The 25,355-nt window shown below is 46.6% G+C and overlaps 1 protein-coding gene across 2 annotated transcripts; it reads right to left on the bottom strand.

The window, feature by feature from the left end:
- Positions 1-20,030: 20,030 nt before the first annotated feature.
- LOC129053427 (testis-specific Y-encoded protein 3-like) lies at positions 20,031-22,785 on the bottom strand. Of its 2 annotated transcripts, XM_054545462.1 has the most exons (6): positions 22,311-22,785; positions 21,621-21,698; positions 21,381-21,492; positions 21,134-21,279; positions 20,945-21,026; positions 20,031-20,250 (listed from the first exon to the last, which is right to left on the bottom strand). In XM_054545462.1, the coding sequence occupies exons 1-6, from the start codon at positions 22,662-22,664 to the stop codon at positions 20,228-20,230; spliced, it is 795 nt and encodes a 264-aa protein (XP_054401437.1). In that variant the 5' UTR covers positions 22,665-22,785; the 3' UTR covers positions 20,031-20,227. The 2 variants fall into 2 exon arrangements, with proteins under 2 accessions (XP_054401437.1, XP_054401436.1); XM_054545461.2 differs by lacking the exon at positions 20,031-20,250 and having other exon boundaries at positions 20,590-21,026; positions 22,311-22,766.
- Between the last annotated feature and the right edge of the window lie 2,570 nt (positions 22,786-25,355).

The following is a 25,355-nucleotide window of genomic DNA, read 5'->3' on the forward strand; positions in this document are numbered from 1 at the left end:
GCGCGGGGCTCCCGGGCGCCCCCTAATGGACTGCGCGGGAAGAGCGCAGGGAGCCGCGCTGCGACCGCCTTCCTCCCATGCTGGCCAATGAATGGGAGGGCGGTGGGCGTCTCCCTGGGCGGCACAGCCACTGGTGGGCCTGCATCTCCAACTCCCCCTAACGCCAACTCCTCTCCCCAAACCTCCTCCGAGAAGCCCTTGGAGCTTGTGCCCGGTAGCTCGGCATCCTGGGACAGACGGGCTGCGTGGCATTTGGAATTGTGGGCACGGCAGCCCTGTGTCCTGACATCCTGAGTGTGGCAAGCCATGAAAATCTCTATGTGTCATGAACACATGAAACATCTCTCTTCGTTAGGCAGGCCAGCTGGATGGTACGGAAGCAATACTGCAGATCCAGAGAACTCTCTCTGGTTGCTGGGGCCAGGTTGACAGGGGCGGCCTAGGGGAAGTGAGTCGGGCCGGGCACGTGGGAGGAAAGTCGCCTCCTTGTGCTAAGGTGAAATTGATCTGTTGTAGAGGCCAGAACCCCGGCACACACTATCGCAGGTCGAGGCAAATACAGGCTCTGCGTACCATGCTTCCTCCCTGAGGATGCTGCAGTCCAAGGAGCATTCCAAAGGGCCTCTTGTCCTATGCCCTGGGCACACCAGAGGCCGGCCGCCAGGGTTGGCCATTGATGACTTGCGCGCACGGTGTTTTGCAATGCCTTGCCGACCCAGAGGCTCCCGCACCCGCTGCAGTGGCTGCGGTGCCTGCTGGTGGTGCTCTGCAGGCCCAGGGCCTGGGCCTCTGGCTCCTGAGCTCCTGTGCACAGTTGAGCCTGCGGGGGAGCCGAGCCCTGTGGCCATTGCAGGATCTGCGGGTCCAGCGGAGCTCCTCAGGAAACCTGGGTCCACGTGGGTGTGGGACTAGGTTCTCAGCAGGGCGATGCCCGTGGGTTTTTAGGGAGGGTGTCTGTGGGGGATCGGTCCCCAAGAGCCTAGGGGTGCGGAGGTTGGGCTGGGCTGCGCAGGCCGGGATCTGTGGGAGCACACAGGACGGCACCGTGTTCAGGCTGGAGGCTCTGCTGTTGAGGACGGCCGGAGTACAGAGCAAGGAGGCGGCCTTGGAAGAGGAGGCGGTGCTGATGGTGGAAGACATAATGGCTGAGGTGGAGGTGGTGGTTGAGGAGGAGACCGACGTGATGTGGCAGAAGGAGGGCCAGCGGGCACAGCCTGGCCCTGGACCAAGAACACCTGTGCCGTCAATGGACTCGCTGGAGGTCCTTCACTTGGAGCTGGGCTCCGTGAGTGCCCCAGGCCACAGGGCATCTCCGCCTTTTGGGCCAGAGCCATATCCTTGCAGCTTGCTTGTAGCAGCCCTGGGAACACGTGGTAGGCAAGGGGAGCCAAGCACAGCACTCACAAGGGAGAATCGCGGCGCCAAGGTCCCTTCCCGCGCAGCAGAAAGTCGAAGGGCACGTTTCCCTGGGAACGTCCCTGGAGGACGGGCAGTCTCTTTGCCATTGCCAGCCATTCAACCACCCCATGCTCTCGGTGCCCGTTTCCAACAGGCTCAGCCCAGAAACACAAGGTGCTTAAGACGGGTTCGCGGTGCATGGGGCTGCCGACCACCTCAAGGCAGGCACCAGCTCCCCAGATAGGCTTTCTTCCCCCTGCCGGCGCCGAACCCAAAGGGGTGTAGGCCTTGAGTCTATATAACCTCCTTTGCACCCACGCAATTCCCATGGGGAGCGCCAGGCACAACTCTGCCGCCGTTTCTTACTACAGGACTTCCCTCAAGTGGGCAGGCCCACCCCTCAGGGAGACTAGGATGAGAAGACAGCACACACCCGGACATCAGCAGAGCAGGTCCGGCACTCAGCACACAAAGGCCTCCTGCAGCTCATGAACCCGGAGAAGCAGCCGCCTCACACCACCCCGTGCCACCCCGCCCCTCCGCTCCTCAGCTGCAACCACCTGCCCACTTCTTCTTCCTCTCCGCTCTTGTCAGCCCAGGCCGTCTTGGCCGGGGTCCACCCACTCCACAAACCACCATAGCTGTGCCGTTGCCTCCTCGCCAGACAGAGACACAGGACCAACAACGGACGGTGACAGGCCAAATCTCTGGGAGATAGCCCTGCTCCACAGTCTCTGTGCTCTTGCAAAACTGCAGGGCGTCACGAGACTTGCCCACCCAATCATCTGGAGGCTTCCTGACCAGAGGTAGGTTGTTTGGCACACGAGATGTCGGCCTGGGCCGGAAACCATGATGAAGTCCTGCTTTGCTACATGATGGATTTGTAGGTCAGGCTGGGGAGCCTGGGTCGGTGGGAGGGGTCCAGTTTCTGAGTCAGTCTGTGGTCCCCCTGGGGACCAGGGTTGTCTCAGTGGGAGAACTGGAAAGTGGAAACTCGTGGTTCACTACAGCCCAGCTAGATAAGATGGTCGTATTGAATCCATTCTCTTTCTCCTTGATCAGGCAGGTGGAGGACCTCAGCGATCCCGGTTACCGGCAGCGGGATGAAGATTTCATGTCGTCACAATCTCTATTTCGACAGTGAAGTCATCATTAAGGAGTACTGTGTTGGCATCCTCGGTAAGGAATGCCTCCCAGCATGGTAGGGCAGCTGGTGTGTGGGAGGTGAGGTCTGGCATGAACCTTCCTGACTCCTCTCCCTGCAGGGTACAGAGTGTCTCAATCCACTGCAGTCCAGTGGTTCTGGGATCATGAAGGTCAAGCCTCCAGCTGCAGGCAGTACACCTCCTACCTGACCTTATCATATTGGAAGACACAACGGCTGAGCTTATCATATGACAGACATCATGGCTGAGGTGGAGGTGGAGGTTGTTTGGCTGAATAAGACTGCCCGGGTTTTGGCAGGATTGCTGAGGTGGGGTTCGCCGTGGGGCATCCTGGGAAAGGACTTCGCTGGTCATTCCTTGGTCTCCGGGGAACTGGCTTTAAGCTGTGACCTGAACTCCCCTGGACCTGCTTCTGCAGTCCCCTAGATCATCAGCCAGGGCCTATGGCTCAATGCTTTGCAGTTCTATCCCATGGAGGGAAGGACAGCATTAGAGACAGAACAGAGAGGAGGCCAGGCGAGCAACCAAGGATTGGCAACTCAGAGGCCTTTGAGTCCTGGATCTGTGCCCCTCATGGAGAACCCAAGGATCATGGAGGAGACTGCAGTGAGCAATCCCAGGCAATCCATGGTTTGGGGGAGAAAGGCCCATCAGGAAATTATAACACCCACATGTCAGGATTGGGGAACGTTAAGCCACTAGGATGCATATGTGGCTAAAGTCAGTGGGTGAGAAGCAGGGCTTAAGGGATAGCTGTCTCATCATCACTTGCCAGCTCCATGCCCTGCCCTAAGATCTGCTACCACCTGGGGCTCATTTTGAGCTCAACCAGGGCCCTCTCCCTCTCCACGCAGATGTCCACCTGAGGCCCACCTAGGTCTATGCCGTTTTAGAATGTTTCTCCCAGGACTGTCTTGTTCTGTTTCCATGACCCTGGGCTGCCCTGACATGTGTTATCGTCTCTGACATCCTCCCTCCCAGTGCCCTGCCTTCCCATACAAGATAGTCCACCTCACAGGGAATCTGGAGGACCACACTGGGATCCAGTGTGCGGAAATGTTCTATTTTCTTCATGGACAGGTATTTTGGAGCTTCCTCAGGAGCTGGGAATGTGAAGAGATCGCAAAATGGTTGGGGACCTTCAGTGTGTGTCCAGGGAGGGAACCTGGCTGGCAAATAAGGGCCACCTGAGTAATGGTATGGAAATCCAGTGTCAGTTATCTCCTTAAAGACCTGCTTTGTTACATCACCTACTATTAATATAAAAGTTAATTTCTTACAATAATGAAAAAACAAATTTCAGTATGAAGAAATATAATTTATTGATAATTGTATGGAAGAACTCCTGACTGATCCATTTTCCATTGTAGTTCTTATGCGAGACTTGAGGTGTTTAGCAAGTTTTAACATACAGACAAAAGACTGGGAGAATATGTTCACTAATCCTTGGCAGAATTAAAAAAAATAATAAGATATCAGTATAGACAGATTTTCAACGAAGCTAGATTTGTTATTTGATTTTCATCTTAATGTTACATTATTTCTATTTGTAGTTCTAAAATACTCTTTCTTCTTTGAAATGACAGATGTATATGGTGGGATGTGTCAAGTGCCCTTGGTCCGATTAAATGAAACAATCATTGTTCTTTTGGAAACTGGAGTAGGGCTCACGTGTCAAGCTAGACTACAAAGTAGGCAGCATGCGGTTTGAGGAACAAGATCTTCTAGTGCCCGAGCTCTTTCTTCCTCTATGTACTCTATATCCTTATTTTGCTTTGCAGTTTACAATGTCATGTTGTTCCCTACTCCCTTCTTTCCCAAATAGAAACCAACTTTGAAAAACAATCAGCTTTCAGACATTTATCCAACTCACAGGCAAAGTGAGAGTGAACTGTAGGTGCTAGAAACCGCAATCCACTGCTGTCAATTTTATTTTCTCATGTACGTTAATCTCTCCCTCTCTACCACCTCAGTATACATATACAGCTGTGATCTAAATTCTTAGATTGCTTTTATAAATTAGAATTTTTCCCGTTGTTTACTCCCCTGACACCTACCCCTTCATTACTTTTCTCCACTAAGCACGCTGTACCCACTTCCCTCATTTCTTCCCACTGGCTTTTCAGTTCAGTTCAATTGGGTTTTGGTCTCATTCCACTGGAACTACTTTTATCAAGGACAGCATTCCCATCTGTACTATTAAAACCACTGGTTACTTTACCATTTTCCTCTTACTCAAATTCTCAGCTTTATTCTGCACATTAGCAACTCTCTGTTCTTCAAACACAGAGCTAGGCCAAAATTCTCCTATTTTAGAGGGTTGGCAGCTGTTTTTTTCCCTCTTTATCAATGGCTGCTCTTTCAGATATATCACATAAGACTTCCCTGGAGAAAGCTTCACTTAGTGCCCAATGTACAGTAGTTCTGTCTGTTATACCAACCGTCACTACTATCTGTTACTCTCTTTCCGCGTCCCAAAATTTCCTTCACAACATTTACGACTGCTTGTGTCTTTTATTTATTATCTGTCTCTCCCTCTATGTAAAGCTTCATGAAGTTGGGGACCATTAACCCCATATTCATTGCTGTACCTCCAGAACCCAGCACAGTGCTTTTTGCATAGTAATAAACATGCATGCAATATTTATTATTCAATGAGTAATACACCTTAATAATCTTGAATAATGATAAAGATTAATAATAATCTAGAATCTTAATAAAGTTGCATTGAATAATTTGATGGATAGATGAATGGCAAGAATCCCACAATATTTTTTACTAGCCTCAATTTGAAAACTCATGCCAAGACTTGTGGACTTTATCTTTACAATGATTCTTGCACCTGTCTCTTTCTTCCAGTCCTTGCTTCAACTTTCTTTACCCAGGCCACCATCATATGTTAGTTTAAGCATTTAATAAAACTCAGAACTCACCTTCTGTCTTCTCTTGCTGATCTTCAACCCATCCTATATATTGCAGTTAGTCTTACAACCTTTGTGAAACTCTGATATTATTTTCCTATGAAAAAACAACAACAGCAACAAAAACTTGCCTTTGTGTAGACAGTTTGTTCTAAACTTTCTATCCTGGCATTTATGGGCCTTGAAGACCTGGCTGTAACTGATACAAGCTCTAAATGATCATAATGTCCCACGTATTTGTCTAGCTCTTTTTTGTGTGTACTTCTCTTTTGAAAGATTTATGACTCAAAGTTGTGTTATTACAACATTTAATAGAATGAGAACATGATGAGGGCAGAAACATGGTATGTTTTCCAATCTCAATATTTACAGCACTCTATGCATATTTACTGAAAAATCATTGTGTGCCCCAATTCTTGACGCTCTATGTTCAGTATCAAATAGAATATAGAATATAAAAATGATCAATTGCAAACCCTATATAGTGTTCGCGTGTAACTAAAAATACCGAATTCTGTACATTTTGTTTAAGGCAATGGATATGACTTATTATCTGTGCTACTCTTAAATATTGTTGTGCAACTGGTGCCTGCAGTTTCCTGAGCCAAAAGACGAAAAGTTTCGTCCTTAGAAATTTTTCGACTAAAAACTCCTCCAAATAATAAGAAAACACTTAGCAAAAAAAAAAAAAAAAAAAAAGGTATTGCTGCATGTGGTCTTTTCCCCAGAAAGATATGCAAGATATGAAGGGAACAATAGGATCAGGAAGTGTACTCAGAAGATGAAACTGTATAATGTGAAAAAACCCACTCTGAACAGTTCTGGCACGGGCTATCTGCCTGCAGGCCCTGGTATTGACCCTTAAGCATGCTGTTCAGAATTCCATTATAGAGGAATTAAGGTGGCCAAGAATATATGTTTGTGTGCGTGTTTGTATGTGTGTGTGTGTCTGTGTGTGTGTATGAGGGAGTTTCACTCTTTCTTATATATGTATATATGAGTGTGTGTATACATATACATGCATATGTGTATACACACACACACACACACACACACACACACACACACACCCCTACGTACAAGAGACAGAACCTCACTTTCTTGCCCAGACTGGACTGGAGTGCAGAAGCTCAATCTCTGCGCACTGCAGCTTCATCCTCCTGAGCTCAAGTGATCCTCCTGAACAATCCTCTCACCTTAGCTTCTTCAGTAGCTGGGAACACAGGCACACACCTCCAGTCCTGGCTAATTTTTTGTATCTTTTGTAGAGACAGGGTTTCACCATATTTTCAAGCTAGTCTCCAACTCCTCAGTTCAAGTGGTCCACCCACCTCGGCCTCCCAAAGTCATGGGATCACAGACTTGAGCCACTGTGCCCTAGAACATATATTTCTAAATATTTCAAAATATTAATTTTGGCTGGGTGCGGTGGCTCACACTTGTAATCCCAGCACGTTGGGAGTCCAAGGTGGGTGGTTCAGGAAGTCAGGAGTTCAAGACCAGCCTGGCCAATGCAGTGAAACCACGTCCCTACTGAAAATATAAAAATTACTTAGGTGTTTTGGTGGGTGCCTGCAATCCCAGCTACATGGGAGGCTGAAGCAGGAGAATCCCTTGAACCCAGGAGTCGGAGGTTTCAGTGAGCTGAGTTCGCAGCAGTGCGCTCCAGTATGGACTACCGAGCTAGACTCCATTTCATAATACTAATAATAGTAATAACAATAATAATTGTTACTTGTATCATTCTGCATGAGAACAGTGTAATACAATTAAGAGCAGATGAGTACATAGGAACTTACTTTCATGGAATATTGTTCTTAACATAGTTGTTCTCAATTTTCAATGCACATAATTTTTCCTTCATGAATCTATAAGCTTGAGGTTTGAACACTCCACACTCAACACCTGTAGGGAATGCAAGTGAAAGCCTGCAGTCAGAATGTTACATCCTATTCCATGGGTACTAGCTGTTCCAGTGACATTTGTTAACATTTAGAAAAGGGTTGACATGATGTGCATAATTTTAATCAATCCTGGTGTTGTCTCTGAGTAAACAAAGTGCATGAGTGACATTGGAGATACTTCATGCTTTATCCCTGGATATATACTTATCTTCTAGTTTCATTTTTGTGTGTTTATTTTTGAGGTAGAGTTTCGCTCTTGTTGCCCAGGCTGGAGTGCCATGGCGCGATCTCAGCTCACCGCAAACTCCACCTCCTGGATTCAAGCGATTCTCCTGCCTCAGCCTCCCAAGTAGCTGGGATTACAGGCACTCGCCATCGTGCTGGGCTTATTTTGTACTTTTTTTTTTTTTTTTTAGTAGAGATGGGATGTCTCCCAGTTGGTCAGGCTGATCTTGAAATCCCAACTCCTAGTGATCTGCCCACTTCAGCCTCCAAAATTGCTGGGATTATATGCAGAAGCTACCGCTCCCGGCCTTTCTAAATTTTTTATTTATTTATTTATTTATTTATTTATTTATTTATTTATTTTGAGATGGAGTTTCAATCTTTCTTCCAGGCTGGTGTTTAATGGTTAAGTGGTGCGATGTCAGATCACTGCAACCTCTGCCATTCAGGTTTAACCGATTCTGCTGCCTCAGCCTCCTGAGTAGCTACGATTACAGTCACCCCCACACCATGCGTGGATAATGTTTGTATTTTCATTAGAGATGGGCTTTTGCCATTTTACCCAGGGTGGTCTTCAAATTCTGACTTTAGGTGATCTGCCCGCCAGTGCCTCCCAAAATGTAGGATTGCAGGCGTGAGCCACCGTGCCTGGCCTTCTGTTTTCATCTTACGCCATGATTGGTTCGTCTTCCAGCTATGCTCCAGTCACCCTGAATTATGTTATACTCACTTTGATTCCAATAATGTACGAGCTTTTTTGTGTCCAGGCTCTCGCACAGGGCATTTCCTGTGTTTGGATTCCCCTTCCCATCTTGTCTGCCTTAAATACTACTACTCATTCTACTCTATCCAGAGCACTTGATGGTGCACATTCTGAGTTTCTAAGTAAAATATAGATGTATGTTACATAGATTTTTATGGAAAGAATCATCATAGATTTCCTCACCTTTAAAAAGTGTCTGTGACCCCATAAATATTAAGATTCATTTGTTTCTGCCCATAATCAAACGTGAAACAGTAAAAGCATACACTGAGACCTCCTCATTTCCAACTGACCCAAACAAATTATCTGTCACAGATATTCTGTCCCTTTTCTCAGTTTTTATAGCACTTTATGTCTTTTTTTTCTTGAAACAGAGTCTCACTCTGTTGCCTATGCTGGAGTATAGTGGCATGATCTCCGTTCACTGCAACCTCCGTCTCCCGGGTTCAAGCAATTGTCCTGCCTCAGCCTCCCAAGAAGTTGGGACTACAGGTGTGTGCCACCAAGGCTGGCTAATTTTTTGTAGAGACAGGGTTTTACCTTGTTAGTCAGGATGGCCTCAATCTCCGGACCTCATGATCCTCCCTCCTTGCCCTCCCAAAGTGCTGGTGAGCCACTGCGCATGAACTACTTATCTCTCTTTTTACATCATTTCTATTTGTCTCCCTTTGGACTCAGCTATCACTGAAGGCAGAAACAATGTCTTATTCACCTTTGATCACAGAACTTAGCACAAATGGATTCATTTTAGCTGGGAGAATGTTGAAGCTTAAATCAATGTGCCTGGAATTTAAAATTAGCAATTTTCATATGCTAAAATTCTGGAGGATACAGTGCTTGCATCTTCTAACTATTACCCATACATTTAAAATTTTGACAGTCATTGCCCATCTTCAGGTTGTAATGTGAATACCAAGAAATACAACATTTCTGCTTAATAAAATATGACAACCTTCAGGTATGATAGGTTAACACAGACAGAATCAGTGTGATGGTATCTGCTTCTCCAAGATAATTTTTTCCAATTATTTTATTTATATGAATTATAGAAGTGAAATAAATAAGTAAAACAAAGGGGGATAAATTGTTGGCAAATAATTAAAAAGTCTCAGAACATAAGGATGCTTATTTACAGATTAAAAGGCGAACACCTAGCAAAATAGCATGAAAATCGATGAAAGCAGACTCGTGTCAAGATACATCAATGTACAATTTGAGAACACTGAGAACAAAGAGAAAATGGTGTAAGTTTCCAGAGAGGTAAAAATAGGTCACGAACAAAGGATGAGGAACCAGATGATTTAGAAATTTTCAACACTGGCCAGGCATGGTGGCTCATGCATGTAATCCCAGCACTGTGGGAGGCCAAGGCGCAGTTTGGGAGGCCGAGGTGCACTTTGGGAGGCCAAGGCAGGCGAATGACCTGATGTCAGGAGTTTGAGACCAGCCTGACCAACATGGAGAAACCCCATCTCTACTAAAAACACAGAATTGTCCAGGCATGGTGGCGCCTACCTGTAATCCCAGCTACTGGGGAGGCTGAGGCAGGAGAATCACTTCAATCCAGGAGGTGCAGGTTGCGATGAGCTGAGATCCTGCCATTGTACTCCAGCCTGTGCAACAGGAGCGAAACTCCACGTCAAATTAAAAAAAAAAAAAAAAAAATCTCAACACTACCGCTATAAAGCAGAAGGCAATGGATTATGGAGTTCTGATTTGAAAATTCTAAAAGAAACTGATTTCTGACATATGTTTTTATTTCCAAATAGACTAAAATCAAATGTACAAGGAGAAAACATAACATTTTTCAGACATATGAGAACTCGAAAATTTTGTCTCCAGGTGAACCTTTCCTCAAGAAATTACTAGAGATTTTTTCCTACCAAAAAGAAGAAGTAAACCAAGAAAGATAAAGATGTGAAATGCAGAAAACAGGACACACAAGAAAAGAGAAAGATAAATTCTTAAAAGGGTAGTGAATGTAAGTCCTAGAATGAGACAATTGAAACAGGCCTGGAGGGCAACCAGTCAAGACTGTCGTAGGGAAGCAGGCTATAAGAGAGTGTTCTTCAAGGTGGGAGCATTTATACAGCAATTGATGTGAATAAAAGTCTTGATATGAGATTTAAAAAACTACTAAAGAATTTTCAATTGAGTTAACACAAGTTGAAATAAAATTAAGTGGAAATTGAACAACAAAATTAAAACCACTATTTCTCAGCAATCCATGGATTATCATAATAGGAATTTAAATGTACTTAGAACTTCACGATACTGCAAATATTACAGATTAAATTTGTGAGTAGCAGGAAAAGTGACATTACAATAGGAGTTTAAAGAGAAATGTTTCTACAACAACTTGAAAATTAATGTACTAGATATTTAAATAAAGAACTTTTCTTCTGTTCACCTTTGTTTCTCACAGGGTACACTCGCTGTGTAGCCCAGGCAGGAGTGCAGTGGCATCATCTCCATTCACCACATCCTCTGCCTCCCAGGTTCCCCCTCTCGACTAGCTGGGATTACAAGCATTCGTCACCATGCCCAGCTAATGTTTTGTATGTTTAGTAGAGGCCAGGCTTCACCATGTTGGCCAGACTGGTCTCCAACTGCTGATCTCAGGTGATCTGCCCGTCTCAGCCTTCCAAAGTCCAAAGTGCTGGGAATACAGGCGTTAGCCATCGTGCCCAGCCAACTACAGTACTTTTTACCTAAGCGACTGGACGAGTGGAGTTGCTTTGTTTTTTTTCTTTTTTGACACATGGTCTCGCTGTGTCATCCAGGCTGGAGTGCAGTAGTCTGATCTTAGCTTACTACAACCTCTGCCTCCCAGGTTCAGGCGGTTCTCCTGCCTCAGCATCCCAAGTAGCTCGACCACAGGAATGTGCCACTAGGCCTGGCTACTTCTTCTATTTTTGGTAGAGACAGGTTTTTGCCATGTTGCCTAGGCTGGTGTCGAACTCCTGACCTCAAGTGACCCACCAACCTCGGCTTCCCAAAATGTGGAAATTACAGGCGAGAGCCACCACGCCCGGCCTGGACTTGCGGTTTTTTGACATAAAAAGAAAGCTGTGGAGGAAAAAGCTTGGTTTGTGGGAGCACCTGAGGTCAGTTTGGTTCAAAGGTTTGGGATACCTATTATCTACTGGCAGTGATGGTATGTTGTTAATGTACAATATGTTCATGCACATAGCATATGTATATGCTCATCAGATGTTTTCAGGTAAAACAAATAGTCATTCCAGTAGTTTGAGCCATTACAGCAATTTCCACCAGGGGATTTCACAGTCGAATTCCAGTTGTGGGCAACAGTGATTAACATAATGGTTATTAATGAGAAGAGATTTTGAGACGTCCAGCCATGTTGAGATGTCAAGGCCTTGAAGGGATGGGTTTGGCATATTATGAAGAAAGAGTGCATTGGACTGGATACTAAGAAACACATTGAATTGTTTTTCTTGCCTCTATAACATGAAAGGACAATTAGAGATATAGAAACAATGGAACATTTCACAGCATGGCTTGACATTTCACTGAACTTTTATCCTTTTAAGCATATACAAAGTTTGTGGATCACACCCTGAGAGCTGAATTAGAGTGAGAATTAACTTCCCGGTTGCCAAAGGAGAACAAGGAGAATGAAGGTGTCCGCAGTTAACAGTATTGGATTAATTGAAATGAAGGTTGACAGACTTTTTTGGCTTTCCAACAAATTGAGTAAAGAAAAGGTAACTGCTTTTCTAATTTCACACATACACAATAGTGGATAAATTAAAAATTACACAACCCATATATTACGGGTATCTCCTAGAAATGTATATGTACATGGGCAAACTCACAGTGTGCACATACGCGTCTATAGCTAAATAAATACAAACCCATTGACCAACAGTTAGCAAGTTAGAAATTATTCTTCCATTTCACCATTGCCTTTCCCAGAATTTTGTCACAAATATGATTTTTCCACATATTTGACGCCTACTCTCTGGAGGGATGTCATGTATACACACAGTAAAGCTGTGAGATATCACAATGTTAGTGTCAGAGAAAACAATAACACCGGTTTTATAAAAGAGTAATTGTGAGGAGAAAGTTATACTTCACATTACTACAAATACACAAGTAGGATTTCATTAAAAGCTGAAATCAGTCAATATAATTTGTTTTTAATGTTTTATTTAAAATACTTAATTTCAACAGGATTACTCAAGGAAAATAACGGTAGTCGTAATAAATAATGAGGAAGAATTCCCTCTAATTGTTGATTATTTAAAATGTGAGTAAAATACTAAAAGACACTGTATAATGTAGTTTCATGAAGCATTCTTTATGGTTTACATAAAATTAATAGTCTCAATGGAATATTTGGAGACTGTGAACATTCCATATATCAATTTATTGTACTTTCACTTTATTACTTACTTGCGTATCATCACTGATGGAAATAAAAATGTGTATATTTACACATATGAAAAACGTGGATTTTTGTTTGTTTTCTAGTCAGAGAAAGTTACCAATAATTTTGTCTATATAGGAAACTTTTTGCAAACCCAATTTCTGAACTTTCTTTTCTTTTGAAGATTCTTATTTCAGTCTAGGTATGAAAAGGAATTGGCTGTGATCATTCTTTGATTTCACTGTTATTTGTGAGTTTCTGATACAGAGTTAGGAATGTACAGACTTTAAAACTTGCTTTCTTTTTCTTCGTCTCCCTTTGGACCTGTATATGTGATTTCTGCAGTAATGTGCACCATTATCTCACATATGGTTGCTGAAAGATACAAGCATAAATAGAATTCTTAGTTTCACTGAATCTTGGGGAACAGACAAGTAAAACTGAAAGATAATTATGGTATGAATGTAAGTAAGCAGTTTATCACAGAGGTACAATAAGGGTGAAAATCTATTTAAAAATACATGCCTCATCCAAAACATGAGGTAGTAAAAATGAAACATTTAAGTTGGCATGAAGAACAGTTTAAAAGTTGTGATTATTTCCGGTGAGAGCAAGTAGCTGAAACATCATGAGGAAGTCCTTCAAAGCTACATGTTGGATTGCTGGTCAGGATGGTAAGCCCGGGTCTGGGGAAGGGTTCTAAGATCCAGGTCAGTTTGAGGTGCTCCTGGAGCTCAGGGGTGTCTCAGTCGGGGAGCTAGGAAGGGGAAACGCATGCTTCACCCCAGCTAGAAGGCCACCTCAGCCCACCTAGATGAAATTGTCCCTTGGCTGTCCTCTTTCTCCTTCTTGGACAGGCAGGAGGAGGAACTCACTCATCATGAGTACAACTGGCAGGAAGAAGTTTGCCTGTCATCACAACATTTACTTTGGCAACGAAGTGCTCACTAAGGAGTATTGCGTTGGCATCCTCAATGAGGAGTGCCTCCTGGTATGGTAGAGGGGGTAGTACCTGGGAAGCTCGGCCTGGCGTTAGCCTTCCTGACTCCTCTCCCTCCAGGATACAGGGCGACTGGCTCCACTGCAGTCAAGTGGTTCTAGGCTCATTCAGGTGAAGGCCCCAGTTTCCTGCAGGGCACTGCCTAACTGAGCTTCCTCAGCTGGTTGGCTGACTGTGACTGCCCAGGGTATGGCAGGTTTGCTGAGGTGGGGCAGCTATGCGGCGTCATGGCAAAGGACCTTGTTGGACATTCCTCGGCATCGGAGGAATTGGCTTTGGACCGGAACCTGACCTGTCACGACCACTTTGCCCAGTCCCCGAGGTCATCAGCCAGGGCCTGTGGCTCAATCTCCTGCAGCACTACTCAACGGAGTTAGGCCCTCAGAGAGGGAACAGAGAAGAGGACAGGGAAGCAGCCCAGGCCTGGGGGTTGAGAAGCCTGTGGGTCCCGGAGTTAGGATGCACATAGAGAAGCCAAGGCTCAGGGAGGAGATTGCAGTGAGCAAACTCAGGCCATCATGGGCTGGTGGAGAAAGGTCCATAAGGGAACTGTAGTTCCCACATTTCAGGATAGGGGAACCCTAATCTGCTAAATAGGCATAATTAGCAAAGGTCAATGGGTAAGAAGCCAGGATCAAGAGATAGCTGCCTCATCATCCCTTGCTAGCTCCCTTCTCTGTCCTGAGGCGTGCCACTACCTGGCCTTCAGTTTGGGATCCACCAGGGCTGTCTCACCCTCCATACAGATGCCCATCTGAGGCCTGTCCAGGTCTACATCCTCCCAGAATGGCTCTCCCAGGCCTGCCAAGTCCCATTTGGATGAACCCAGGCTCTCCTGACATGCTTGTTCCCCTCTGCCATCCTCATTCACCCAGCAACTCCCCACCCACAAAAAAGGCAGGCCATCACACAGGGAATCTGGAGGACCACACAGGGCTCGCAGGGGAGGAAATGTGAAGAGACAGCAAAACGGAAGGGGATCCTCTGTGTGTTTCCAGGAAGGCAATCTGGCTGGACATTAAGGCCCACCTCACTATTGCTGAGGACACCCAGTGTCTCTTGGCCCTGAGCATGTGCACACAAACACATTGTCTAAATGGCATTGACATCAATACTACCTGAGTGATCCTCAGATCCTATACAACCCCTGTAAAAATATCAATGACCCATTCTTCTTAGAAAAGTAATCTGAGAATCCTAAATTTCCTGTGAAACGGCAGAACATCCTGAAAGCCCAGAGCAATCCAGTAAAACGCACAAAGCTGGAGGCATCACACTACCTAACTTCATGATATACTACTACAAAGCTTTACGTACCGAAATAGGATAGCACTGCAGAAAAGCAGAGACTTGAGCTTATGAAAAACAACAGGAGCCCAGAACTAAGTCACTGCATTTGCAGCTAAGTCACGGCCTTTTCCCAAAGAAGCAACAACGCCCAGTGAAAAATCAAGTATCTTCTATAAACTAGGTTGGGGACAAACTGAATAGCCACATAAAGGAATTTACAAGTGGATAATTTATCACCAACCTCCAATGTCAGACAGGAAACAATAAAAATACCAGAACAAATCACAAGGAAGAAGCTCCATGGCATCTCTGTAGGCAATGATGGTCTCAAAGTGACTGCAAGAGCACAGTAAACACCATCAGAAATAGAGGATGTAATCATATCAAACTAAAGTGCTTCACCACAACACAGAAAACTAAAGAAACAGAAGGGGCATCCTACAGGATGGGAGCAATGATTGGGTCACCATAGATCTGTTAATGGGTCAATATTCAAAGTACATAAGGAACTCCCCACAACTCAATAGCTTGAAAACAAATGGGCAAAGGCTGGAATACTCATTTCTGAAACTAAGACATACAGTTGTCCAGAGGACACACTAAAAAGTCCTCATCATCCCCAACCCACCAGGAAAATGCAAATCAAAACACAATGAGATTTCTTCTCACTTCAGTCAGAATGCCTATTTTCCAAAAGACAAGAAAAAAAAAAAAGAAAAAAGAAAACCCTCATTTCTGGTGAGGATGCAGAGAAAAGGAATTCCTTGCTCACTTTTGGTGAGAATGTAAATTGGTGCAGGCATTACAAGAAGTTTTATGGGTTTTATTTAATATAAACAGTCTTCAAAAATCTACAGGTAGAACCACCCACCATATGATCCAGCAAATCAAAATACCCGGGCACGCCCACAAGTACACAGATCAGTATGTTGAAGGTGTGCATGCACCCATGCAAGTATTGTTGCACTCATTACATTTTCCCTAGAGCCAAAATAACGGAAGCAACCTGAGTGTCCCTCAATTGATGAGTGGATTAAAAAAATGGGGTAAATACACCTACGCGGAATGGAAAAATGTAATGCAATAATAAATAAGGAAATCCTGCCAGTTGTGACAATGCGTGTGAATCTGCTGAATGTGTGCATGCCATTTTGTTAAGTCACATAAGCCAGGTATCTGAAAGGCAACTAGCACATGACCTCATTCTTATAAGAAATTGAAAAAGCGGACTTCGCAGAGGTAGTGACTCCGAAGGCGGGGGTGAAGAGGGTGCACTGAGGAGATGCTGGATCAAGAATTCATATTTCTAGTTAGAAAGGAGGGATAGGTCAAAAATATTTTCTTCAGCCTGCTGACTATAACTGGTGATAATGTATTCTTTCTCTAACAAAATTCTAAGACAGTGCATGTCAAGTTTTTTCACAACAAAAATGACAAGTATGTGAGATCACGCATATGTTGATTAGCTGGATGTATCCAATGCATAATATATATGACCTTTTGAACAACACTCCTTATGTTATAAATATGTATCATTTCATATGACAGTTTCAAATAAACATACAATTTTTAAAACGCCTTAAGAGAATAAATGTCAATAAACTATTTTATTATAAAGCGGTGCTTTTCATTTCTATCAAAGTCTTTTTCATGACACAGGAAAGAATGCAACATCGTTTGGTAAGTTAAGGAAAAATATATATGTGCACATATATATATATATAAATTTATAAATATGAAAATCGCAATGAATGCTGACGATGAGTTGAAAGATAGAAATTAGAGGCACGGAGACTACAGTCCATGAATTGAAACCTTCACTGCATGTTTGAAAAGAAGACGTGAGGAAGTAGAAGAAAAAAGCAAAAAACTCAAAGCCATGCCAGGGCCATGGGTCACACCTGTCATTCCGGCACTTTGGTAGGCTGAGGTGGGAGGATTGCCTGCACTCAGGAGTTCCAGAGGAGCCTGGGGCAACATGGGCCCATATCCAAAAAGTAATCAATTGCTAAATTAATACATAGCTGGGAAGGGTTGCATGCACCTCTAGTGCCAGCTGTGTGAGAGTCTGAGTTGAGAGGATCACATGGGTGTGTGGTGTCTGGGATGCAGTGGGCTAAGACCCTGGGGCTGCTGTCCAACCTAGAAGACAGAGTAAGACCCATTCTCAGAAAACCAACAAAAAAAGAGTCACATTCGGCAAATTAAAACTACGTAGTGTGAGGAGAATCAAAATAAATGAAACATCATTAGAGCCTACGCGATCCGATGGAGGAAACCAGCTTTCACATAATAACAGCGCCAGATGGGGAGAACAATAAGAAAGGGCAGAGAGAACACTGTAAGTAATAATACACCAAACTCCCCAAATGACTTAAAAGACATAAATGTAAAAAGAGTGCTCCTTTTCCATTCAAAGCCCTTAATAACAAGTGCAAGTGTCTTTTTCTGAATCCCTGACATGCATTCAGCTAGCCTGAACCTCTTGGTGAAGTTCCCAGACCACGATGTGCCCTTTCTATATGCTCTCATTTTCTTATTTCCTATCACTTATCTGTAGCAGGTCATAACGAATCATGATTGTTTGACATTCTTTGACACAATGAATAATTCAGGTATGAGTTCATTAAACAATAGTTTATGACATGTCGTGAAGAAATTCTGTACGCATGATGTTGGTTAAAAGATAATACAAAACTGAAATGGAGGAAGAAGAACATTTTCTACGTTTCATCATCGTGCTTGTGTTTACGCAGCATGTATCTACGAACTATAGCTGCCTGCTGGAAAATCATCTGACACAATCACTTGAAAGTTCTCCTTCCGCTTGGGAGACCACAGGCATACCCACTTTTTCACTTTTCCACCTTTTCGATACACTGAGCGGGATGAGTGGAATCCATGGGACTTTTGGCTTTGCTGCAATGCTCAGTATTTGTTTTTAACACTGTCATTGCTAGATTGGCCTGAAATAAACCGTTCATTATGGCTCACAAAAAGAACTCATCTCTTTCAGCTCAGAGTCTTTCAAAGAGGAATTTCATCCAGACATTCTGATGTCTGACGCCACTGCCAAGAGATTCAGAATTACAAACTAAATTCAGATAGAGAACAGAAAGGTAGATGATACAGACGGAGAGAGTGTGGTGGGGAAGGAAGGGAAAGAAGAAAGGAAGGGTGTAAAGGAAAGGAAGGAAGAAAGGAAGGGAGAGAGAGTGACAGATGTTCAAAGACACAGATACAAATTCTAGCATGGTTGTAGAGATAGGCATGTACAAATTACCGCAGGTAGTGTGGAAAAATATGGGGAGACATAGGTGGAGTCAGAGGAAAGATACAAACCCACGCAGAGAAATAAACATACACAACTACAAACACACTAAAAACTACAAACACACACTTGGTACTTTAAACATGAAAAAGACCCTGACAGTAGGTGTAACAGAGGTGTTTCAGAGTTACTGAGGCAGAATACAAATCCGTTAGTACCCTTAGCGTTTGTGGCCCATGTGCACGGATATTCAGTGGAAGAAGCGTTAGACAGCCTGTACAATTCAGCACAATTCAGCACCATCTCTGATAATACCAAAACAATGGTATTATCAGTGTGCCCAGGAGCAGGGGGAAAACTGGGCTATAGATTTTCAAAGCTCAACTGCTGATACCGAGCAGGAGGTGTGGAATGCGTATTGAAGGCAGTACAACAGATTCATGAACTTTGACTGTCAAACCTTCCTCCCTGAAACAACATAGCTCTTCTCACAGAAGCTGTGCCGACCAGAGTACATATGGGACAGGAATGTTAGCACTCTACTAGTGTGTGGCCAACATGGATGCTCATGTTGGAACTGTTTTTTCTGGGAACCGGGAAGAAAGTTCTGCCGCCGACACTGAAATCCTCCTCACCCATCAGTGACACAGGCAACCCCTCGTCTTGTGCATAGACACAGGTGTTCATGGGAAGCCGCCACCCACCCGTGAATGAAAACTGTATGTGTTGTCCTCCTGTGTGAGGCTTGCAACACATACTGTGCAACTATCTGCTCTTTACATTATTAAACTTAGGCAAAGTATGCTGAAAAGGCCACAGAAAATCAGAGGGCCCTGGGCTCCAGAAACAATCTGCAGTGCCAATCACTGGGGAGAATAGAGCCTCACTAGAGTTTGCAAGAGCACAAAATGCACTCGTAATGTTGGTAGCTACATACACTACTGGTTCCTCACCTAACATACAATCGTGGAGAAAAGCTTAACCCAACTAAAGATGTAAACATCAACAAGAGCGTCCATATCCTGTGTCATCAAGTGACAAGACAGTCCATGCGTGGATTCCCCAGCAATCTTATATTCCACAAATCCAACCCCTTTCCCCGCACTTCTGCCAGTCTGTGTTTTCCCTTAGTCATCTACGCCAAAAAGCATATCCTGAATGCTTTCCCACATGCCTCTGTCACCTTTCCCACAGTCCCTCCATACACCTTACCTGCCCATTTCTTCTCACGTTGATGTGTGAGAAGTTCTGAGGGGCTGATTGTCCCAGAAAAGGATTATGCATTCACCTTTAAAAGAACGTGAATTCAACAAGAAAGGGAACTTCAAGATTTCCATCATCCTGTGCTTATCTATTGTGTATGATGATACCCAAAATGAAGGATTTTAGAGGTCCCAGCAAACTGGGCTGTGGAAACCTTAACCCCTTTCCTTGAAATACTTCTGCTTCCATAGGACAAAGTAAGTTTCCAACTAAGCTGTCTTTTGCTTTGACCTCCCCAACTCTGTCCTGTAGGAAGAATCCCAACACATTCCACACCCATTCACTCCACAATTTTAGAGGCCCAGCTCCAACACAGACGGGTCAGTTCCATGAAGAAAATAAAGCATATTGATTGATCAATTCAATATGACACCCAAATCCAGGGGATAAACGTACACACACACACAGAAACAAACACACACACACACAGTCAAACATTCTTGAGAATATTTATTTGGCATTCCATACAATCCAAGTTTACCCCCTTTTCCTGTCTGATTTTTTTGTGACTGGGTCGGTTTTTCCTTTACTTCCTGGGCATAAGACCATGCTGAGTACTGACATCCTGCATAGGGTAGTAACTTTTTAGGAGTTCTGCTGTTTTAAGTAAGGTCCGATGCTCCCTCACAGTCAACTCAACATCTGGGAGTCCCCTAGAGAAACACAAACGCATGTCAAAACGCATTTCTCTCAGCCATACTTTGAAATGTTTTAATTGCAGGGCCCGCTGAGAAAAGGATATCCCTTCCCCATTTGTGATCTCTTAAACTTCCTCCTACCATGGGTTACAAACTGTTCTCCGCAATACCTGCCCCATTCCCAGTACTCTCTGTGAGGGGAGTCAGCTAACAAGATGCATTGTACACTAAAAGCACACAGAAATCTGATGCGGCAATAGCTCAAGGAAATCCATCAATCTAAACATTCCTTTGCGGTCTAGGACAGGGATGACCAGGAGGCACATTCAGGGAGCCCAATCTCATGGAGTAGGTAGGATGACTGCCGCTGGGGTTGACGGCCATGGAATCAAGGGCTACAGATTGAAGTGAATGATTTTCAGCTTCACTTCTCAGTGATTCTGGAAATGGACTATGCTCCCCTGGGCTTAAGACTCACAGCTATAACCTGCCTTGCAGTGCAGTCTCTAATCTGCCTTTTTCAGCCCAATGCCATGAATGTCCTGGATTCTGTCACTCTCTCTCGTCCTCTCAAGGAATTTCTACATATAGGAAAGCAGCCTCAATTTCTACATTTCTGAAACGAGCGTCCAGGCTCCCTGAATAGGCAGGTGTGTCAACCCCCTCATAGTGGGCATCAAACAGCTCCAGTTCCAACTGAACGGCTCACCTGAAATCTCTGTTCCCTCTTCAGGTGGCTTCATCCTCTTGTAGTACGGCAGGGGATTGCGCCACAGGTCCTTACATAGGATCTGTCAGGGGAATCAATCAGCAAACGCCTCATCAGGGCTCAGACTGGTGACCCAAACAGGTGGGAACACACCAGGGTCATTGCTGATGTTTCCCAGTGAGGACCCACCTCAGCAATCCTATTAGATCCTGCGAAGTTGTGGTCAGAAAACCAGTTGAAGAAGTTAAGGCTGCTGTTGTGGTGTCTGCGGCGATAGGCCTCAACTTCATAATCTGGATACCACTGAATTGGAGTGGAATGAGAAGCCCTGTATTCTACAGAGACAGAAAGTTTTGTGGGAAGGGGACTGGATCACGTTGGCAATGATCCACCCACCATCTTCCTTCCACTACCCATCCTGGGAGCCACCTGTCACCTGTGATGTTCACCAGATATTCCTTGGTAATCACTTTATTCTGGAAGTAGGGGTTACTCCGAAAGAACAACATGATCCTGCAGAGATGAACGGGATGCTTCACTTCTTCCACCTGTCAGGACAAGGTGGAGAAAGTTTAAATACCTTTTTGGGTGAGGTGCCAACTGTTGCTCACAGGAACCAATTATTTCCCTTACCCTCCCCCACTAAACCCTCTAGCCTCAGTCTTGCTGTCCTCACCTCCAAGTTGATCATGTATCTCAGCATGTCTTCATCTTGGTCAGTGATCAGGGCTGACATCTGGGGGTGGTTTGCAATCTGATTTAGGTCAAAGAGCCTTTACATGCGGTGGAAGGAGAAGCTAGGAGCAACAGGGAAGAAGGCCTAAGAGCACCCAGAGGCTGGGGTAGGGGATTTCTCAGATCTGCTTCCACGTATATGACCTCCTTTCGCCTCCCCCTACCCCTAAAATAAGGCCCCTTGGCTTCACAGAGGGTGTATAATTCTGAGGCTGACTGCACTGACATGCGGAGGTGCGATTTGCAGAGACTTGCTGGTGTCTGAGGAGTGGCAGAATCTGCTTATAGCCGAAGACGCCCAGTCCCAGATCGGACTAGAAAGGGGGAGCAATCACTCTGCCTTAAAAATAGCTTGATGCACACAAAAACCTATTCTGGTCTGAACTCGCTTCTGTTCTTCAAAAACATGCCCCAAACGTCTGCTGCTCGGCATCACCAAGGGTTTCTCTGCCGCACGCAGGAAAATAGTACCCACGCCTGCTCCGGCTTTCCACAGCCACATTTGTCCGGGGCAACTCACCTTTGTCCCCCAAAGGTGGCGTCACATCGATGCCAAGCTGCCCATAAGTTACTTACACTTCCCCGAGAGCACCTCCCACCAGAAAAGCAGAAGAAACACTGAGAAGGATACAACATTGGCCCAGAAGCCAGGGACGCTCTGGATGACCGCGCCTCTGCAGTCTAGGTGGGCCTTGCGCCTCCGCTCCATCTTTTCCCTCTGCCGAGAAAAGGCCTTCCTGGCTTGGGCATTAACCGGCTCCAGCTCCACCTTAACGGCCAGCAGCTCCTCCAGTGCAGACTCTGGGGTCATGGGCCCAGGGCCAGGCTGTGCCCGCTGGGCCTCCTCCTGCGGCTCCACGAGGCCCTCCTCCTGGGCCACCACCTCCACCTCCGCCATTATGTCATCCAACACCAGCACCGCCTCCTCCCCCAAAGCCACCTGCTCACTCTCCACCCCGGCCGCCCCCTCCTGTACAGCCTCCATCCTAAAGACAGTGCGCTCCTCTGCGCTCCCACTGACCAAGGCCTATGCTGCCCGAACCGAGCCTCACGAACCCGGCCGCAGCCTTTATTGCACCCAGTGGGTCAGCGGGCCCTCAGTGCGCATGCGCGGGGCTCCCGGGCGCCCCCTAATGGACTGCGCGGGAAGAGCGCAGGGAGCCGCGCTGCGACCGCCTTCCTCCCATGCTGGCCAATGAATGGGAGGGCGGTGGGCGTCTCCCTGGGCGGCACAGCCACTGGTGGGCCTGCATCTCCAACTCTCCCTAACGCCAACTCCTCTCCCCAAACCTCCTCCGAGAAGCCCTTGGAGCTTGTGCCCAGTAGCTCGGCATCCTGGGACAGACGGGCTACGTGGCCTTTGGAATTGTGGGTACGGCAGCCCTGTGCCCTGAAATCCTGAGTGTGGCAAGCCATGAAAATCTCTATGTGTCATGAAGACATGAAACATCTCTCTTCGTTAGGCAGGCCAGCTGGATGGTACGGAAGCAATACTGCAGATCCAGAGAACTCTCTCTGGTTGCCGGGGCCAGTTTGGCAGGGGCGGTCTAGGGGAAGTGATTCTGGCCGGGCACGTGGGAGGAAAGTCGCCTGCTTGTGCTAAGGTGGAATTGATGTGCTGTAGAGGCCAGAATCCCGGCACACACTCTCGCAGGTCGAGGCAAATACAGGCTCTGCGTATTATGCTTCCTCCCTGAGGATGCTGTAGTCCAAGGAGCATTCCAAAGGGCCTCTTGTTCTATGCCCTGGGCACACCAGAGGCCGGCCGCCAGGGTCGGCCATTGAAGACTTGCGCGCACGGTGTTTTGCAATGCCTTGCCAACCCAGAGGCTGCCGCACCCGCTGCAGTGGCTGCGGTGCCTGCTGGTCGGGCTCTGCAAGCCCAGGGCCTGGGTCTCTGGCTCCTGAGCTCCTGTGCGCAGTTGAGCCTGCTGGGGACCCGAGGCCTGTGGCCATTGCCGGATCTGCGGGTCCAGCGGAGCTCCTCAGGAAACCTGGGTCCACGTAGGTGTGGGACTAGTTTCTCAGCAGGGCGATGCCCGTGGGTTTTTAGGGAGGGTGTTTGTTGGGGATCGGGCCCCAAGAGCCTAGGGGTGCGGGGGATGGGCTGGGCTGCGCAGGCCGGGATCTGTGGGAGCACACAGGACGGCACCGTGTTCAGGCTGGAGGCTCTGCTGCTGAGGACGGCCAGAGTACAGAGCAAGGAGGCGGCCTTGGAAGAGGAGGCGGTGCTGATGGTGGAAGACATAATGGCTGAAGTGGAGGTGGTGGTTGAGGAGGAGACCGACGTGATGTGGCAGAAGGAGGGCCAGCGGGCACAGCCTGGTCCTGGACCCAGAACACCTGGGCCGACAATGGACTCGCTGGAGGTCCTTCACTTGGAGCTGGGCTCCGTGAATGCCCCAGGCTACAGGGCATCTCCGCCTTTTGGGCCAGAGCCATATCCTTGCAGCTTGCTTGTAGCAGCCCTGGGAGCACGTGGTAGGGAAGGAGAGCCAAGCACAGCACTCACAAGGGAGAATCGCAGCGCCAAGGTCCCTTCCCGCGCAGTAAAAAGTCGAAGGGCACGTTTCCCTGGGAACGTCCCTGGAGGACGGGCAGTCTCTTTGCCATTGCCAGCCATTCAACCACTCCATGCTCTCGGTGCCCGTTTCCAACAGGCTCAGCCCAGAAACACAAGGTGCTTAAGACGGGTTCGCTGTGTATGGGGCTGCCGACCACCTCAAGGCAACCACCAGCTCCCCAGATACGCTTTCTTCCCCCTGCCGGCGCGGAACCCAAAGGGGTGTAGGACGTGAGTCTATATAACCTCCTTTACACCCACGCAATTCCCATGGGGAGCGCCAGGCACAACTCTGCAGCCGTTTCTTACTACAGGACTTCCCTCAAGTGGACAGGCCCACCCCTCAGGGAGACTAGGATAAGAAGACAGCACACACCCTGACATCAGCAGAGCAGGTCCGGCACCCAGCGCACAAAGGCCTCCTGCAGCTCATGAACCCGGAGAAGCAGCCGCCTCACACCACCCCGCCCCACCCCGCCCCTCCGCCCCTCAGCTGCAACCACCTGCCCACTTTTTCTGCCTCCCGTCTCTGGTCAGCCCAGGCCGTCTTGGCCGGGGTCCACCCACTCCAAAAAGCAGCATAGCTGTGGCGTTGCCTCCTCGCCAGACAGAGAGACAGGACCAACAACGGACGGTGACAGGCCAAATGTCTGGGAGATAGCCCTGCTCCACAGTCTCTGTGCTCTTGCAAAATTGTAGGGTATCACGAGGCTTGCCCACCCAATCATCTGGAGGCTTCTTGACCAGAGGTAGGTTGTTTGGCACACGAGATGTCGGCCTGGGCCGGAAACCATGATGAAGTCCTGCTTTGCTACATGATGGATTTGTAGGTCAGGCTGGGGAGCCTGGGTGGGTGGGAGGGGTCGAGTGTCTGAGTCAGTCTGTGGTCCCCCTGGGGAACAGGGTTGTTTCAGTGGGAGAACTGGGAAGTGGAAACTCATGGTTCACTGCAGCCCAGCTAGATGCGATGGTCATATTGAATCCATACTCTTTCTCCTTGATCAGGCAGGTGGAGGACCTCAGCGATCCCGGTTACAGGCGGCAGGATGGAGATTTCATGTCGTCACAATCTCTATTTCGACAGTGAAGTCATCATTAAGGAGTACTGTGTTG

This window comes from Pongo abelii, chromosome Y (genome assembly GCF_028885655.2).
Source record: "Pongo abelii isolate AG06213 chromosome Y, NHGRI_mPonAbe1-v2.0_pri, whole genome shotgun sequence".
NCBI lineage: Eukaryota > Metazoa > Chordata > Mammalia > Primates > Hominidae > Pongo > Pongo abelii.